At 37.3% G+C, this 19,488-nt stretch overlaps 2 protein-coding genes across 5 annotated transcripts in view; one reads left to right on the forward strand and one right to left on the reverse strand.

The window, feature by feature from the left end:
• CASK (calcium/calmodulin dependent serine protein kinase) overlaps window positions 1–19,488 on the reverse strand; it is a 223,155-nt gene that overhangs the window by 110,798 nt on the left and 92,869 nt on the right. For all 4 annotated transcript variants that reach the window (XM_075033580.1, XM_075033578.1, XM_075033582.1 and 1 more), the window contains exons 4-5: window positions 12,309–12,386; window positions 10,935–11,007 (exon numbers count right to left, since the gene is read on the reverse strand). In XM_075033580.1, the coding sequence (XP_074889681.1) occupies window positions 10,935–11,007; window positions 12,309–12,386 (151 nt within the window). The remainder of the gene's footprint in view (window positions 1–10,934; window positions 11,008–12,308; window positions 12,387–19,488) is intronic.
• GPR82 (G protein-coupled receptor 82) lies at window positions 692–3,044 on the forward strand. The gene is made up of 2 exons (XM_075034691.1): window positions 692–781; window positions 1,977–3,044. Exon 2 carries the CDS (start codon window positions 2,010–2,012, stop codon window positions 3,042–3,044), a length of 1,035 nt encoding a protein of 344 aa, XP_074890792.1. The 5' UTR covers window positions 692–781; window positions 1,977–2,009.

The following is a 19,488-nucleotide window of genomic DNA, read 5'->3' on the forward strand; positions in this document are numbered from 1 at the left end:
GTATGACTGATCTGTGATCAAACCTTTCCTGTGGAGGAAGGAAATTGTCCTGTGCACACTTCTGGATGATTTGTATAAAATACAGTATTTCTTGGACACAGAGTCAGTTTTCCCCAACTGATGCCTAGAACGTATCAGCTGTAAATTGCTTCCACACAATCCATCACCTGAATAGACACATGAGGTGTTCATTTGGTCACTCGTATGAGGACAGACATGGATACAGTATTATTGCATGTGGGGTTCAGGAATAGACAGTCAGCTTTGTGATACCTCTTGGAGCTGAAGAATGGTTAAATGTCATTGAAAATACAAGTTTTCATGCATAAACCAGCAACTTCGGGGTTTTTTCACTCTAGAAAGTGGGCAGTCCTACAGAGAATGACAGTAACAATCCCTCCACCCCCAAAAAGAGGAAAGCACTAGACAAAAGATTGTAAGGTGTTTCTATGCCATACCTACAGGACCGAAGGACTGTTACTACCGCTTTTCGACACTATTTCATTCTTTTTATTTCTCTAATGGAGCTGCACCCTGACCTGATTTCAACGTTTTTTTTGCACAGACAACATCATCTTGTCTGAACTTTAAATGTCTAGCTGCATTTTGCCACTGTAAAAGAAAAGTGTACATTCTGAAAACCTACTTATGTCAGAGAGATATTCTTAACTGTACTTTCCAGATTCAAGTATCATCCGTTTCATTGCAGCACTGGAGATAAAAAGGACATCAGACAGAAAAATTTCCTCTCTGCAAAGGAAGGTGCCTGCAGCTTGCATAGGTAAGCTTAAAACTACTACTTCTTTGTTTCAACTGACAAAATTTGGGCATTGACACAAAAATGATCATTAAGACTTCTAAATGACTGAATTCAACAATTACTTTGTGAATGTAACTCATTATCATAAAAGAATTTCATACATTTTGGCTCAACAATCCATATGGGACTTAGTGTACACTAAAATGCAACAGCTGTAAAAGTTAGTTTAATTTGCAAGTTGTCAAACATGGCCTACAGCATAATTTTTAAATATTACTTTTACAACTTTTTGCTATCTAATTGACTTGGTATCTGGCCTTTTTATCATAGCTACACAGAATCCTCTTTAGTATCTGAGTTCATTTACTTACAGCTGTTTAAAAAAAAATTATCAGTCTGTAAGCTTGAAATCTGTTGATTTTTTCCATATGATTTTATATGGAACAAAAGCTAACTAGGATACACTTCACTAAAACAGTATCTGTACAACAATAAAATCTCTCTTCACTACAGGTTAGTAAGCTGAAATGCCAGTTTTTATATGCATTGTATAGAGCTTTGATTTCTTATTTTCAGCCTGAAAATTGAGAAAAGATTGAAAACTGAACTTGGAAAAAATATATATATTGCAGTTTTCAACAAACATTTTCTATATTGAAAAATACAGACTGAATTGCTTATGCAAAAGGTACGTCTAAGACTAGAGCTTTGAATAAAGTAACATTAGATACAGGTATCAGCACAAAATAAATGCACCTATTCCTGCACCATGCACAGTCTAATTTATACTTAAATGGAGGTACAGGATACTTTTCTGCATTTCTGCAATTAAAGTAGTACTTTGCACTTATTTTGCTTATTTAACTGAATATAGTCTAGAAGTGGTTTCCAAAGTAGGTTACAGACATTCCAGAAGATTGAGAAATAAACCAAGACCACACAGTTATTGTCAGACCCTAGCTTGAACCTTCTGTTTCCTAGTTTATTTTATTAGATTCTATGCATGTAAAATCTTTGGGGTTTAACAAACTCTCAGTGGAAGAGAACACCCAAAGGGTAACCTCATGCAAACTCAAGATGATAACCACAGAGGACAAACAGCACTTCGTAACACTGAAAAGTAGGGGAGAAAAAGGAACAGTTAAAATAAGAGCAAAGAATAAAAGAGATGTTAGAGGCACATTACAGAAGAATAATTCTTTTCATTGTGTTTCAGCTCTGACCATTCATTCAAGAAATACTGGCATAAATGAGAAATTCAACGTGTCTTCTTCAGCCATCGTTAGCTACTACTGTAGCTCTACCAGTCATCTACTCTTTCTTATTTCCTGCTGGAAGTTTTGGAAATATTCTTGCTGCCTGGATATTTTCGAGACAAGCACCCACAAAAAGAACACAATACATTTACCTGGCAAACCTTGTCACTGCAAATTTACTTGTATGTAGCACAATGCCTTTTCTGGCTGTCTATTTTGCAAGAGGGTACCAGTGGACTTACGACTCTGTAGCATGCAGAATAGCAAATCACATTGGGACTCTCATTATGCATGTCAGTATGTATGTTACGATTATAATTTTATGTTCAACTGCTCTAAGTCAGTATGCAACACTGAAGAAAAATAGTGACACACAATACTCTCAAGTGGTTAATGAAAACTTTTACAGATGTGTACTTGAAAAATTTCGTCAGCCAAAATTTGCTAAATATTTGTGCATCACTATATGGCTTACTGTGCTCTGCATAACAGTAACAGCTATAACATATAATGTCCAGGGAAGGGCTATGGAAGAATTTCAGAGATGCTACAATGTCAGGGTAGAAGCTGGGGAATTTACCACAATGATTGCAGCTTCTCTTGCCACTGCGTGTTTTTTTTTATCTTTTACGATAGTTTTGTCATCATACTATTCACTTACCAGACATCTGAGTAAAATACAAAAAAATACCTGTATTGGAGAAAAACATCTAATTTACAATACAGTGAAAAGAAACATTCTTGTCATCCAGATGATATTAACTGTCTGCTTTCTTCCGTATCATATTTTTAGGCCAATTTTTTATATACTGCTTACAAATAATGACTGCCCAAGGCTAAACTGTCTAGTGGAAATTAAAAATTTCCTTACTTGTCTTGCTGCTGCTAAGAGTAGTTTAGATCCAGTTATAACCCTTCTGCTAGATAAAAAATTTAAGAAATGTCTGTATGGCCTGTTTACAAAATCCACACCAGAACACCACAAACGTAAAGCTGATATTTTCACTGAAGAGACTCCCGAAATGTGAAGGAATATGAAAAGATTTTAGCAGAATATAAGTAACAACAAACTCATTTAAATTACCTATAACCAGACTTTGATATGATATAGTGAATATTTAAGTAAAATGATAACATATTACTTGTAAATTTTTTTTTTCAAATTATCTTGCTTGCTACATCAAATTAGCCATAATAAATCTGATGTGCATATCCAAATGAATCCAAGTAATTTATACAGTGAACTGTGTAATACCCCTTCATCCATGCAATGCAAAAGACATTTTATATTTGACCTATGGACAGTGTTTTCTACCTAAATAATCAAGGAAGAAGGCAGAAACTAGGCTGAAGTTGAGGACCCAGTTTTCTTTCATCATCAATAAAAGAATCCCAGGTTTTGGACATGAGTTTCCTTTATACAGAAGGCTGAACAAAGCACAAACGTTTTCTCTGCAATGGCTTAACCACATATCAAAGGCTTAAGGAAGCAGGCACAGAGAGCTACAAAACACATTCAAGATTAATATGTGTTTTTTGTTCAGGACTATTCGGGTAGAAAGTTGATTCCTTTTTTTTTTTAACTGGGGAATGCATCATGAGATGCTAAAACTCTTTAGTGCATAAAGAAAAGTTCTTGATGACATCTTATTCTAAAGTTACTGAAAAATGCCATTATTTACTTTAACTCTGTCCATCACATTAGGCTTTTGCTATAGGAACTGGTTTTTTAGGAGTAAAAAAGTGTGTTAAGAAATTATGTACTTTTTTTATTCTAGCCGTCACAGAAAAAGCTTTACTACAGCTTTGTACTAAAATAGCAGAAATCTCAGATTTAAGATTAATTTATCACCCTGCTCTGACATTTCCTATCATGGCCACAGTGTTACTGAAATTAGACACAGTGACTGAAGAGAAAGTTTTGATGGTGACAGATAACCTGCAGGGGTGAAGCAGCCACAGATGAACAGAAATTAGAAAATCTAGGATTTTACTTAGTGTTTGAGAAGAATGGGTTTTATACATGCTTTGTAGCTTTGTCAGGAGTCATTTTTCTTGCAGTCTTATCCAGGACAGTCCCATTCAACAGCTGAGGCAGTGGCTTCCTTATTGATATGCAGCCTTGGTGTACTCAGGATACCATACTCACCCCAAAGTGCTACAAACTTATTCCACTTCAAAGGTGCATTAACACATGCTGCTCCAGAAGCCACCTCCTTCACACCAATGTTTAAATCCAGACCATTTATAGAAGAGTTCATAAAGCACAAAAGATCTACAAAATTGCAACATATCTGAACGTACAATAATATTCGGCGGGGGGGGGGGGGGGAAGGTTGAAATGCATACATGCAGTTATTTCTAACCTCTGGTACTACTTATGATTAAAAAAAACCCCAACAAAACAAAACAAATCACTGGAATTTCCATACTCTTAGCCTAATCTTGTGAGGTATATTCTATGGTTTAATTAGGAAGGCATAAATGCTTATTATTTACTGGTATACAAAATATATTCAATGATAAACATTTAATGATCATTAACAGTATGAGAGCAATGCAAATCAGGAGATTTTGTGGCTGGCGTGGTTTGTTTTTTTGTTTGTTTGTTTTTTAACTGTAGAAGTTAGAATATCATGATGACTTAAGTAAAGATTTCAATTATTTTGAACCATTTCTGTAGAAGACGCTTAAGATTACATAATGGTTTTTTACCTTTGTACAATCTTCTCTGCAACTGAGCAAGAGAAGTTTACTGAGTGTAAAAAGTGCTATAAAATACTAAGTATTCTGAGAAATCCTATCGCTCATCCAAAACTTCACAATAAAATGTAGTAAGCAATTCTGTCTTCCCAACACTACTACTGAGTTCCATGACAGGTACACTAAACTGACCCAAGTGCCAGTAGACACAAAATACTAGGTCTTCTCTTGGAGGGACCCCAAGACTTCATATCATCTGACAGCTGCTTTGTGTTCTGCAGAAGTTAAATAAAGATGCAAGTGAAAAAGACAGAAAATCATAGGAATATAGTATTTTATTTAATATAGTGTTACCCATGACAATAAAATTTAGTGATTGCTTCTTTCACAGGATTCCCATGTGATGTTTAGCATACGACTTATGGAAAAACCTGAAGTTGGCAGCTTCAGGGTCTAATTCTATAAAGCGCTGTAGGAAAGTTGCTCTGTGAACACAGTCCTTGAGCGTGGGAAGCTGGTTTGTGCAGGTGGGTTTTTGACTGCGCAACAAAACCAATGGCCAAGTACCTACAGCAGGACTGAATCGAGCTGTTTAAGTCCTCCAGATGGCACAGTGCTGCTTAGATGACTAGTTTTAGATCAGTAGCTCTAAGTCTGGGTGAGCAAAGCTGTTTACTACCAATATGTTCTTAAAACTTGCACAGGCCCAAACTGAGAACCCACTACTTCTGTCCCTCCTTAAACACATTTTCTAGGGAGTGTATTTGCAGTTGTTAGGATATCTCAGCAGAGTGTCTGCCTGTGAATGTTCTTCTTTATATAGAGTTCTTGATGGTAGCATAGGTTTAAGTCATTCTTTCTCCACTTTTCTAGTCACTTGTACCCCAGTGCTGCATTTATCAAAAAGGCAAGAAAACAGATGAAACTTTGGGAACTACTAATCAAATATAACTTTGTGATAGACTCTTAGCAAGATGCCTTTCCACCTTTTCTACATAGGACCAAAAAAAATGATGTATACTTTACTTTTTTTTTCTATGTAGTCTGTTCAAGATGATGTCTCCTTTAAATTTTTGAATTGTATCAAAATTTTTCTTGTTTTAAACAGTGGAAAAGCTTTCATACAGTACAAGTAATTTTAAAAACTACAAATTGAGTAATATATTGGTCTAGCATTTGACGGAATAGTTCATGGAGGAAAAATCCCCCAAAACAGAAAGGCATGAAGGAGGGACAGAGAAATACTTCAGCAAAACCGAGCTCATGTGCTAATCTTCTTGCACTGCTTAGACATCCTGGTGCCAAATCAGAAGTTAGCAAGTGACTCATGAATTGTATAATACGAAATAAAATAATTCACTTCCATAGCAGGGAACACAAAATCCTAAGGCAAATATGCACAGCATATGGTTTGCAAAGCAGTTTAAAAGACTGCAAGTGTCTGTCTATTTTCTGGTTAATCTGTTCAAATGTGCTACATGGGTGGCCAGCTCATCGATCAGAAGATACATGTTTTCTGACTGGCTGGGCAAATGACTGGAATATATAAACTTCCTGATCAGAAAGCATGTAGATGTGGAGCTCTAAGTAGGCCAAGCAGCATAAATATACTTCTCAGCAAAACTGCTTCTGAACATTCAGCAGCCAGCTAACAGTACACTAAGAAAAGGGCAGGACAAAAGGAGAATGGGGACTCTGAGATAGGAAGCAGTTGCTACTGGATCTCAAGGATCTAATAACTTCTAGAAAATACAGAAAAAGCACCAGTTATTACTGGCTGTCCCCAGAAAGCATAAAACAGGTTCCATGCCAAAGTGAAAAGAGTAGAAGGAAAGTAACATGCAGCAGATTTCTTGTTTTGGATATTCAAAGATTGGAAAGAGAAGATGGTCTTAAAGAACAGCTTCTATTCCGGTTATTTTTTATATATTTGAATATACACTATTTACATTAACACACACACACACACACACATGTGCAAGCCTTACTCATTTTCTAGATACACCTAAAAGCAGAAGTATAAGACTCTGCTGGCAAAATCTGAAGCGCCTAACTACAAGCAGTTTAGGCAGTGAAAGACAGAAGTGGTAACTGTGTGCGCTCTCAGAATGCATATGGTTAATTAAGTTCTGTATAGCGCATAAATCAACAGGCAAATCTATCCACAGATCAAGTCTCAAGTCACCTGGACCAACTGAGATTTGTATGAGACTCACAACACAGCGCATTAATGCTTAGTTCTACTCTCTGGAAAAAGTGGTTTTACTTCCAGCCACAGAAATATTGAACTGAATCTTAACAGCAGAGAAGTCAGAATCTGTGTATTTTTGCTTTAGCAGTTTTATCTATTTAGACGATCACATGTTGGAAACAAGTGTTCATACCCACTGAGATAAATGAAAATTTTGGATGTCTACATTTAGCCAACAAGCTTGCTCTGACTTCAGTTGCACACCAATCATTCTACTGATCACAGAAACACATACAAACACTTAAACTATACGGAAATCATAGAATAAAGTCGGAGTATTTGGAGTGGACTAAGGATAAAACCTCTGCAACTAATGCTCTTGATGTGATTAAATTACTCTTGTATCAGTTATATTAAAAGGTATTTTTATAACAAGATTTCTGCAACTATATAAAATGCTACATAAGCATCACAATATAGGCTAACTGAAGATTGTAAAAGCTCTTGATGTTTTACTGATTAAAAAAACATTCTGTTGAAGTTATTGCAAAAATGAACAGGTGAAAAAATCTGCAATAAACACTGAAGAAATGCACTTTTTATAGAACACTGTCCTGCTTCATAACTTACACAATGCTTAAACAGTCTATTTCTTGAGCTGAATACCATTCTACTTTCAGTAACTAGCACAAAAGTCTTCTACCAAGATCAACGTTAGTCTATCCTCTTACTAAAAGGTAACTCAGTGAAACTGTCAAGGCAAGATAAAGCAACTTTTCCCACATGCTGAGAAGGTAGTGACTCAAAATAGTGAATGCTGACCAAATGTGACTGTGCTAAATGCACAATGCTGCTTTAGGTACTCTACACCACATTAACTGCCATAAGGATTGGAAATATTCAGGTTCACCTATTTATAACAAATCCACCAACTTCAGCTTTTAAAATCATAATTATTATAATAATTCTATAGCACAGAACTTAAGGAAGCTCAATGATCAGTAGTATCCTTCACAGTTAAGAGTTGCAGAGGCATACTATTAATTTGTCTCCTGCTTGAAGAAAGTTTACAGCTATAGAGCACATTTTCGTTACTTGTTTTTAGTTCCATTAAATCTCCAGGCATGCATTATTGCCTGTATTAAATGTGTTGCTGTATACAAGGGAACTATCTTCAGCTGTATTTATGTTAAGAGAAAAACCACTTTAATGCAGAGTTAACCCAATTTATTACTTTCTTATTCCTGAAGGTGAAGTAAGAGAAAACACTATTTTGCAGGACAGAATATACTGAAGTGGAGATTTGGAAGAAAGAGATAAGCCATTTTTCTCCTAGTTCTTTGTCCTGTTTTAAAGGTCCTCTCCCACTCATCACTTTTTAATGACTATATTAACAAAATACTTTCATTATTGTCTAATACTGACAGCTCAAGAGAAAGTGGCTGACTTCAGTGACAAATGGTACTCGAACTCTAGCAAGGGTTTTATGGAAAAGGCATCTTATTTCAGACCCACATTACTCCCATTTCCCCTTTTTTGATCTCTTACATAAAGATCATTCTGTATATGTATTCCTGTGTAATAACAGTCTATATTGGAAAAGACCCCATTTCAATGTTGCTACTTTTGGTAGCCATCTTTTGGTTATTTCTGACACAGCAAGGTTCTGAAAGAATAAAAGGAATGGCTGAGTCCTATATCACTAGGTTGGCAGAATAGGAATAAATGTTGTGGTAAGGGAAAAAGTTCTTGACATTCACATTTCTGATGCACAGCTGTCTTGAGTTTTTCCCCTTCCTGTGTTAGCATTTTCTACTTTCCTTATTGTATGATCCAACTTCCAAGCAGTGAATGAATGCAAGATCACATTAACTGCAGGTGAAGCAAAGGTGCAATTGTCACTGATTATAAAGCTTTTAAGCAACATTGAAAGGGGTCAAATTATATACAGAGGCTCAAGAAACGTCTGGTCTCACAGAGCAGTGAAGGAAATTAAGACAACTACAGGCCATCTTGTAAAAGCTTTCATGTTTTGATTCTGTCATCGGAGGTGAATCTGGGGCATATGGGAGTTTATCAGAGGCTGCATCATAGTGCTCCAGAAGCTTTGGTAGATCTTGTCACTTACAGAAGTCAGGTGAAGTTTTTGGCACCAGACTACAGCAAACTGAAGTATTCCCGTCTAACTCTTCCTAATTGGTCAAGAGCTAAGGGAGCACAAAAGTGGCTAAAAGACACCTAATTCTTACAGGGACTATAAGGTGCAAATTTTCCTGTGCATCAGATAATGATCAAACATTTTGCAGTTCACAATAACATTCACAGAAAGCTTAAGAAGGAAAAAAATGTAGTATGACTACATCAACCTTACAGATTTTTATTAATTCACTTTCATCTATTCAGACAATTTGGAAATTGGTCATTTAGTCTACTTCCTTTCAAAACAATGTCTACAGTGACATCTAGAGCTGGGATATTGCAGTTAGCTTAGTATGTTACACACCCAAACCCTACAGGCGTACTTCTGCACTGCTTTTGCCAAAATGAAACACTATCTGTTAGTTTACACTACTTTAGACTGATATGTTAAGAATTCTTGCTCACTTATGTTAATTGAACAGGTTTATTTCTAAGGATGGTATTTAATAAAAACAGTGATTTTAAAGTTTTCAGAGTCTGAATAAGCTACAAAATAAACTCCCATTTTACACTCAGTAAAATGGGCCTCCCTCAGAGGCCCTTGAAACTGAAATTGGTTTTCGTTCAGTAACATAGTCCAACAAAAACAGGTGCAGCTTTCAGGAAGACACAGCAACATAAAGATGATATTAATTCTGAAACTCTCCTGTGGTACCAAAAATGAACAATTAAAAGAATCTGGAACCTTCAAGACAGAACAAGATGAGACACTCTACCAGCAATTAAGAGGCTGTATTTAGAATTTGCTGTAAGAAATGACTTTTAAAATAACAAACTTAGAGGGGGAAAAAAAAAAGCCTATTACATGGAATAATTTTCTTGATTTCAGAAGGAATGGAAAAAGATTGACAAAGGTCTGCAATGCCTGCGTACGCAAGACCAAATGACTCTTTAAACGAAAATCTTCAGTTCAGTGTCCATACTCTCTTCCCTTACAGATCACCTGTAGGAGTTTGAAGCACAGCTTACCCTCTCTCAATCTTCTCTAGTCACTAAAACCAGAGATTCACTCCTCAAACTGCACCATCAGAGCTTGTCAGAATTTTCATTAATTCCTATAATGCTTAACTCTGGATAAAAGCAAACTCTTAGAGAAGACAAGTGGGAATAACTATCTTAGACTACAACACTAACAACAAATATGTATATTCAAACTGAAGAGAGTCAAACCCACTTAGGTTAAAACTCCCAATTACTTACATGAAAGTATTTTGGGATAAACTAGTTCCATAAATATCCATAGAAATAGTACAGAATTTACCAGATCAAAAAAAGTATGTACATACACTGTTGTTAAACACTGTATTTCTCCTCCCCAACTTGCTTGTATTAGAGAAGTTTTCATAATAAATGTATAAGACTGCTTGCAACAAGTAGGTAATACTACCAATACTGTGGCATTTAAGCATGCACATCTCTGAAGTCTTAGTCTGGATGAAGACTGTCATTATGCTGTCAAAATGATGCCATTAATCTACCAATTCCAGTTTAATTTATGCAATTAATTTATGTACACACTTGCCTAACAAGAAAAAAAAAAGCAAGCAGATTTCATATGAATATTCAAAAACTAGAAATTAAACTGACTTTGAAAGTAATTTGCAATCAAATGCATATGTAATCTATGAATAAAGACCTCCTAAATGTTCTATATTGATGGAATTAGAGATTGGGTTTAATCTTACATGACACAGTAAGAGTAAACACACACTCAGCAAATATAGCTTCCTTTTCTACAGCTTCCCCCTTCCTTTAAATTACAGAAATAAAAAATCTGTAGTTCGTATTATTGTGGTGAAAAAAAGGAAAAATTAAAACCCCTTACCTTCACATCCCTGTGAATTATATTATTATCATGACAGTAACGTAGAGCTTCCAATATCTGTCTCATGTAATGACTGAAAAAACAAAGACATCATACATGACAAACCTGCAGGGAAAATTACTATAAACATATAACAAACCAAGTTTTAAGAGTCTAACTATGTAAAACTAAATCAACCAACTTAACCTTAAGTATGCAGAGATCAGTAGAATAGAGTTTGTGTTTATAATAATGAATAATAAAATGTAAAGTTTGAGGATTATTCTGATTGAAGTCAAGGAAAAATAGGAAAAATCTGCATTTTCCATTTTGTTAAGGTTTCAAATGTTCAGTAATTCTGCTTCATATGACAAGGAAGTCAGGACCCTTCAGGTCTTCTATAACAAAACACAGAAAGGCAAAAAGTGAGTATCAGTGCTGATTTAACTAGAAAGGGACAGAACCAAGATCTTGGCTTGCTTGATGCAGATTGAAGACTAACTTCTTTCTCCCCTGTGTCCAAAGGATCCCCTGACAGATTACTGACCATAGAAAGCCAGGAAAGCCAACAGCATCCCGTGCTGCATCAGGCAGAGCATTACTATTGGGCTAAGGGAGGCAATCCTTGTCCTCTGGAGGTTCTAGCTGGTTAGAAGGAAATGTTTTTCCCTAGGAACGTAATTATGCACTGGATCAAGTTGACCAGGGAGGCTGTGGAATCTCCATCCTTGGAGATTTTCTAGACCCCCCTGGACAAAGCCTTCAGCAACATAATCCAAATAAAATGTTGACCCTGCCTTGAGCAGAAGGTTGAAATAGAGACCTCCTGATGTCTCCTCCAACCTGGTTTCTATGATGCTAAAAAACCTACAGTGTCAAGAAAAGCAAACAAAGAGTCTCATGGGCTTTGAGCACAATTATCATGCCACTGGGACAATGGGGTTTGTTGTCCTTCTGCAATTATATAGATTCTTTGACTTTAGTTTACCTCGTAAGTGAAAAGTTGAAGTGACCATAAATAAAGTGATATATAAAAAAAAAAAAAAAGGGGGGGGGGGGGGGGATGACGCCATCTAGCAAGACCAATAAAACTCAGACCTGTCAGGCAAGTCACCTAATGCCATTGTATGAGAGATCCATAAAAGGCAAAGACAGAAAATTAAGTATTGGATGTGAAATACTATTTTATTCAATAATCCCATTCAAATATACAACTAGTAAATGGCAAAATGCTCCAAAATTCTACTTTGATCATGCTAATTATTGTAATAAACATTCAGACTGTGGAAACAGGATTATTTATAGTATTCCAACTTCTAGCTACCAGATTGTACAACAGTATATTCCATTATTTTCCATTTATCCTGTGGGATTAGTTAAAATTATAATACATACCTGGCTACAGCCTCGCTGTACACGAATCCAGCATCTGCTCTCTTCACTATTTCAAAACACAGATCTGCTCCATCCATACTGCAGGTAAAAAGAGGGAAAAATGCTTCAGACAGATAACTACAATCAATTACATAAAAATGCTTCAAAAAATCTATTTACTCCACTTACATAAATCTTACATAAAATACTCTGGATACAATGCATTACTAACTAAAACAGCATTTAGTAGGTAATCTAATAGAATATGGCTTGCCACAGGTTAACTGTTTTATGCCCCTCAGATCATATAACAGTTCTCTCAAAACATTAGCAAAACCAAACATTTCTTCTGCTGCTTAAACTGCTCATTGAACAAGGTGCGCAAGACAGCAGAAAGTCAATGCCCTGTACAAGAAGGCTCTGCAAGTTAACAACTAATGCATGACATTACATTAAGTCTGTTCTTAAAAGCATTACAAGTGCAACTCTATCATAAAGACTGTAGTTATACAAAAATCTTACTCAAATTGAATTTTAAATGAAGACTTTAAAAAATACTATAGAAATATAGTATAGTTTTTCCAGTTAGCATTCTCATGAGGATAATTAAGAAGCCAAAAAGATATTTTAAACCTCACAGCCTCACTGAAGGCACCTGAAAACAGTGACAGCACACATACTGTATCACTACCTCTGATACTTGATAATTTTGTTTCTTTTTTCCCTAATTGTCTGTAGTCTTTCTGATAACCTAACTTCCCACAATAAGTAGTATAACACTTTTAGATGCACGTATATTGATAGTCCTTAGGCTAAAATTAGACTACCATTTCTCTAAAACCAAAGCAGCTTGGTGTGGCATAACCGCCCTCCCTTTCTTTCTCCTGTAAGTAACCTAAGGCAGATTTATATCTAAAAATGTTCACTGCTTGACGGGGCAAGGAGAGAGTAACAAGACTTAACAGGAACAATAAAAATCACATTATAATTCATGCATAACAAGGCACTTGCCAAAATATCAATTGTAACATGTCATTTTCAGCCTTTACACATTTCTTTTTCCTCTCCACCAAAGACTCAAAGGGGAAAAAAAAAAAGCAGAATTTGCAAAGTATCTAGAAAGCCAATGTTATCAGGGCCATTTTGGTAAGCTATGCAGAATGTGGGCATACAATTACCTTTGCTTTGTTACGCACCTGTGTATTGGGTTTGCATGGCAAGGTTTTAGTAGTGGGGGGGCTGCAGGGGTGGCTTCTGCGAGAAGCTGCTGGCAGCTTCCCCCGTGTCCGACAGAGCCAATGCCAGCCGGCTCCAAGACGGACCTGCTGCTGGCCAAGGCCAAGCCCAAGCCCTTCAGTGACAGTGGTAGCACCTCTGGGATAACAGATTTAAGAAGGGAGAAAAAGTTGCTGGGGCACAGGAAACTGCAGCCGGAGAGAGGAGTGAGAACATGTAAGAGCAATAGCCCTGCAGACCCCCAGGTCAGTGAAGAAGGAGGGGGAGCAGAGATTCCCCTGCAGCCCGTGGGGAAGACGATGGTGAGGCAGGCTGTCCCCCTGCAGCCCAGGGAGGTCCACGGGGGAGCAGATCTCCACCTGCAGCCCAGGGAGGACCCCACGCTGGAGCAGGGGGATGCCTGAAGGAGGCTGTGACCCCGTGGGAAGCCCGTGCTGGAGCAGGCTCCTGGCAGGACCTGTGGCCCCATGGAGAGAGGAGCCCACGCTGGAGCAGGTTTGCTGGCAGGATTTCTGACCCTGGGGGGGACCCGCGCTGGAGCAGTCTGTGAAGAACTGCAGCCCGTGGGAAGGACCCACGCTGCAGAACTTTGTGGAGGACTGTCTCCCGTGGGAGGGACCCCACGCTGGAGCAGGGGAAGAGTGTGAGGAGTCCTGCCTGTGAGGAGGAAGGAGCGGCAGAGACAACGTGTGATGAACTGACCGCAACCCCCATTCCCGGCCCCCTGCGCTGCTGGGAGCGGTAGGTAGAGAATCCAGGAGTGAAGCTGTGCCTGGGAAGGAGGGAGGGGTGGAGGGAAGGTGTTTTGAGATTTGGTTTTATTTCTCATTACCCTACTCTGGTTGATTGGCAATAAATTAAGTTAATTTTCCCCAAGTTGAGTCTGTTTTGCCCATGACGGTAATTGGTTAAGTGATCTCTCCCTGTGCTTATCTCGACTTATGAGTCCTTTGTTATATTTTCTATCCCCTGTCCAGCTGAGTTGGAGGGGGGAGAGGGAGAGTGACAGAATGGCTTTGGTGGGCACGTGGTAGCCCTCCACAACCTGCAATGCAAAACTTCTCCTTAATGAGTCACAAGCAATGTGCAGAAGCTTTAATTCCCAAATAAATCCAAAAGGTATCCCCATGCAAAATACACTATCATGTAGATAGAGCACTGACAACTATAAGAGAGACTGGTGACCAAAAGAAATGCACATTCATTTAAGTAGGTGGAAAAAAAATTTCCTGGGCAGTTATTTCAGCACCTGGTACCATCTTCGGATTTAACAAGCCCCACAAATAAAGATCCAGAGGCACTCAAGATTTTTAGCAGTATCAATAGTTGCTGAGACACTGAGCCACGAGTGTCATTCCTTTACACTAACTTTTCTATTAAACAAGGTGTTTATAATCAGAATGGTCTTGAACATGTATTTCTACCTCCCACTTACACATACTAGCATTTTTCATGTAAATTTTGTAACAGTAAGTGGCAGTTTGAATTCTTTTTGCATTTTTTTTCAATTAGTTTAAATTGTTTTGATACTAAAAATTGCTACAGACTGTGAGCAGTAATGTTCGAAAGTATTATGCCATTAAGATGAATTCTTTTGATCTCAAAAGCACAAATATGCGGCAGATCTATTTTAATCTCTGACTTCAACTGACTACTTTTTCAAGACAAAATCTTATTCTAGGAGTAGATTTTTCTTCATGTACAAATAAGGCTTGTATCACCCCAATGATGTTGAATTTTATAAGAAAATCTTAGGTGACTTTTATTTAGCTGAGGCTGCAAAAGCAAGAGTCAGCCTCGGTTATAAGAAACCCCAGAAAATTCAGTGCACTAACAGACTAAAAACTCAGCAATATGACAACCACTTAAAAGATGACTTTGCAGAAAGTGAAAGCATTATATAACGTAAGAGCATTAAAGTTTTGAGATACCAATGAAATGAAATTTCAGGAAGTCTCAAGGTTTTTTAAGGACTAACAGCATTAGGCACATGAAAACCATAAAAATAATTTTAAAAAGTTAAAATCCACCAAAATAAACACACACACACACATATATATATGCTGAAGATATAAGAGGAAGATGCAAAAAAAGTTGGCAAAATTACAGCACGCTCATGATCTGAGAGAGAATCACCTGATACCAGTAGAGGGCACTCACGGAAGCTACATAAACTGACTGGGACAGGTCATGGTATTTACACTGAAAGTGCCAGATAAAGCAACTCCGAACGGGGAGTTAACAGACACCACCACCACATCTGAATTGTTTTGGGTATCAATACGAACTATGTCCCCCAATTTCCCATATTCTACTATTGATTTTTCCATGTTTTTAGCAGAACTGTGCCTGGATCTCAGCCCTTTGGATAAATGTTTCTTTCCATAGCTCTGATCAGTGCTACTGTGCACCTTGAAAATCTTTCTACTGATCTGCACAAAGCTGATGATAAGTTGCAACTTGCCCAGAAAGTTTACTCCTGAATCATATTCAACGCAGAAATCTGTTCTGAGGCCAACAGTCACTCTGAAGAATAGACAGTATACTCCAGAAGGGATCTACATTTTAATACCGGGGTATGATAGCTTTGAATTTGCAGATGACCTAATAAGATGTGGCCTACAACTTAATTTATCGATGAAGAATCAGAAAGTTTGAGAAACACTGCTTTAGTGAATTGAATTATTACCTAAAAAAAAAAAAAAGACTTGGCATATTGCTTGTAACAGAGCTTAACTGAGTTTTATACCATGTATGTTAAAGGTCTGTGCACAATACCATTTTTTCCTTCAGTTGTATAGTTTTTATATACTTCCCATCTTCACTTACAACAAATAAACTGCCATAAATTAACTTAAAAAATACAGTATTTAACTTTTCTTGAAGAGCTATGTAGTAACCTCTGAAAATTAAGACCAAGAGGTACAGAAACTCTTACTCCCTATATATTGTCCATGCATCCAGGCTTTAGCTCATTCTAGACAATTAAGTGATGCTCCTGAGTTTACCTTCTCAGCATCTGTTTAGAGGCTTTTCAGTACTTTAGATTGAGACATTTTTACAACTTTGGTGGCAGCCAAGAGATGAATTTCAGTGCTCTTTATAAACTAACTCATTCCATTTAGTCACAAACAATGGACAAACGTCGCTGAATAATTCTTAATTCCTAAATCACAGCACAGAAGATGATCTTAGGAGGAGTAAGTAATTCTAAATAGGTATGCTTGGAAACAATTTTCTACTAGTGTTTTCATAGCAATTGTCCAACCCAAGTATTAAATAGCACGAAATAAAGAACATGGGCATCCTTAAAAAGCACTGATTTTGGTAGTAATATAAAAGTAGTACTGTACCTAACCTGAAATCTTTAATCCATACTCCAATTTAATGTTAAAACCTCCATGTCAGCCAGTATCATGAGGCCATACAAAAATACTCACTTTATAGCAATGCTGTGTGAATTAGTTCATGTTTATACAAACTCTTGAAAATACAAGTATATGCATTAACATTTTATATTGACTTCTACTAGTTAATTTTGCTTAAAAGTGGGTCTTCTGAAGCTTTGCTAACATAGAATAATGCACCTTAATAGCCTGTGATATTTAAAGTTTTAATAAATGCCTGAATTTCAATGCATCGGTGTCTCAATGCTCTGAATTCTCAGTTGCTCTGCCAAATTTTGCTACTTATTATAAGAAAGCCAAAATTTCGATTTCTAAGTCTGGCCTTCTCAACAGGAAGCCCCCAAAGATTGCTCTTTAAGCATTAATACTAATGAAGTCTGGGTCCTATTAATTCCTGTCCTTCAAATGAATGAAATCAACAAATATTAAGCAAATGTTAAGACAAAAACCTGGTATCTCTTTCCTCAAACATAAGTTAGCTTTAAATTCTCTATCACTTCCTTTGACCATAATCAATCAATAGTTCACAGCCTGTCAGGGACAAAAGAGAAACAGCATACCCAGACCAGATAACTGCCTAAACTTTGTGTCCCCAAGTAACAAGGCTACAACGTACCGAATATGCGTAACAGTAAAAGAACAACAAAAAATCCCAAATACAAACACAATGGAAACAGAGGGACCTGGACAACCTTGAGAGGTGGGCCCATGTTAACATCATGAGGTTCAACAAGGCCAAGTGCAAGGTCCTGCATCTGGGTCGGGGCAACCCCCAGTATCAGTACAGGCTGGGGGTTGAAGGGACTGAGAGCAACCCTGAGGAGAAGGACTTAAGGGTATTAGTGGATGAAAAACTGAATATGAGCCAGCACTGTGCGCTCGCAGCCCAGAAAGCCAACCGTATCCTGGGCTGCATCAAAAGAAGCATGACCAGCAGGTCGAGGGAGGTGAATCTCCCCCTCTACTCTGCTCTCGTGAGACCCCACTTGGAGTACTGCGTTCAGCTCTGGGGTCCCCAGTACAAGAAGGAGATGGACCTGTTGGAGCAAGTCCAGAGGAGGGCCATGAAGATGATCAGGGGGGCTGGAGCACCTCTTCTATGAGGACAGGCTGAGAGAGTTGGGGTTGTTCAGCCTGGAGAAGAGAAGGCTCCGGGGAGACCTTATAGCAGCCTTCCAATACCTAACGGGGGGCCTACAAGAAAGATGGGGACAAACTTTTAGCAGGGCCTGTTACTATAGGACAAGTAATGGTTTTAAACTGAAAGAGGGTAGATTTAGACTAGATATAAGGAAGAAATTTTTTACAATGAGGGTGGTGAGGCACTGTAACAGGTTGCCTGGAGAGGTGTTAGATGCTCCATCCCTGGAAATGTTCAAGGTCAGGATGGACGGGGCTCTGAGCAACCTGATCTAGTTGAAGATGTCCCTATTCATTGCAGGGGGGTTGGACTAGGTGACCTTTAAAGGTCCTTTCCAACCCAAACCATTCTATGATTTAAAATCAGAGTTAGTCACTTTGGGCTCCCTTTCAGTCCACAGGAAAAAACAGCACGTACAGAGATGCCTCAGATTTAGAGTGTAATTTTTAAATATCTGAAGTTAGGACAGACAGACTTTCTAATTTAATGACTTCTCTAAGTGTATTGTAAGCTTTTCAAAATTAATTTGAAATTTTTTCCTTTTGTTGGATATTTCGAAAGTCTGGCCCTAACTTTAAACCCAGAAGCTTCTGAAATGATTTTCTTTCAGTAATCACAGCAACCTGTTTTGGTGTAAAAAATACAGTTTTTAGTTTCTTTTGATTTTACTTTTAAAAGTTAACATTTAAGACTTATTTTTATCCTAGATGTAAGTTCTTTCATACTTGCATTATGCATATAAAAGATGAAGGACTACAGGTGAGACTGTGTTTAAAAATAAAACCATAACTGGAACCCTAACATCATTAAGTAAATAATATAAAAAAGTTTTCACTCCATAAACTAAGAAGCTGTGCTATTTCACAGTATTGTAATAAGGCAGAATAAATAGAGAGCATTCATTTTTTTCCCCTTCTTTTTTAATTAACACTTCAACAAAGCCAAGTGATTGAATGTACTGTCATTTAAATGCTCATCAGCTTATGCTTAATGTAAACCTAAATAATTGCAGCATTTTGAAGTACTGCTTTTATGAATTTGAGATTTTAAAACTAAAGCATTTTTACGTTAGCTAGGTTAAATGGCAGTTACATGTATATAACTATACATATATGCAGCCTAACTGGTAAATAAGATCAGTTCTTCTAATGTCCCAAGAGATAAATCTCTCTTAGAATGCACTAAGAAAAGCAAAACCACCTATGTATAGTGGCAAGACAATATTCTGCAAATGACCAGATATTAAGGTGTCTGCAATTCACTCACTACTTATGTATCTGAGCTCTTCAGCATGAAAGGTAAGTACTCTCAGTCCACATATTTTGATTATACTGAGAATAAAATGCATATAATGTACTCTAAGTCTAAAATGCACTCTTCAGACACTTCAAATGGAATATTTGCTTTGTTTCAGAAA

The sequence above is a fragment of the Buteo buteo genome, chromosome 8, assembly GCF_964188355.1.
Source record: "Buteo buteo chromosome 8, bButBut1.hap1.1, whole genome shotgun sequence".
Taxonomy (NCBI): domain Eukaryota; kingdom Metazoa; phylum Chordata; class Aves; order Accipitriformes; family Accipitridae; genus Buteo; species Buteo buteo.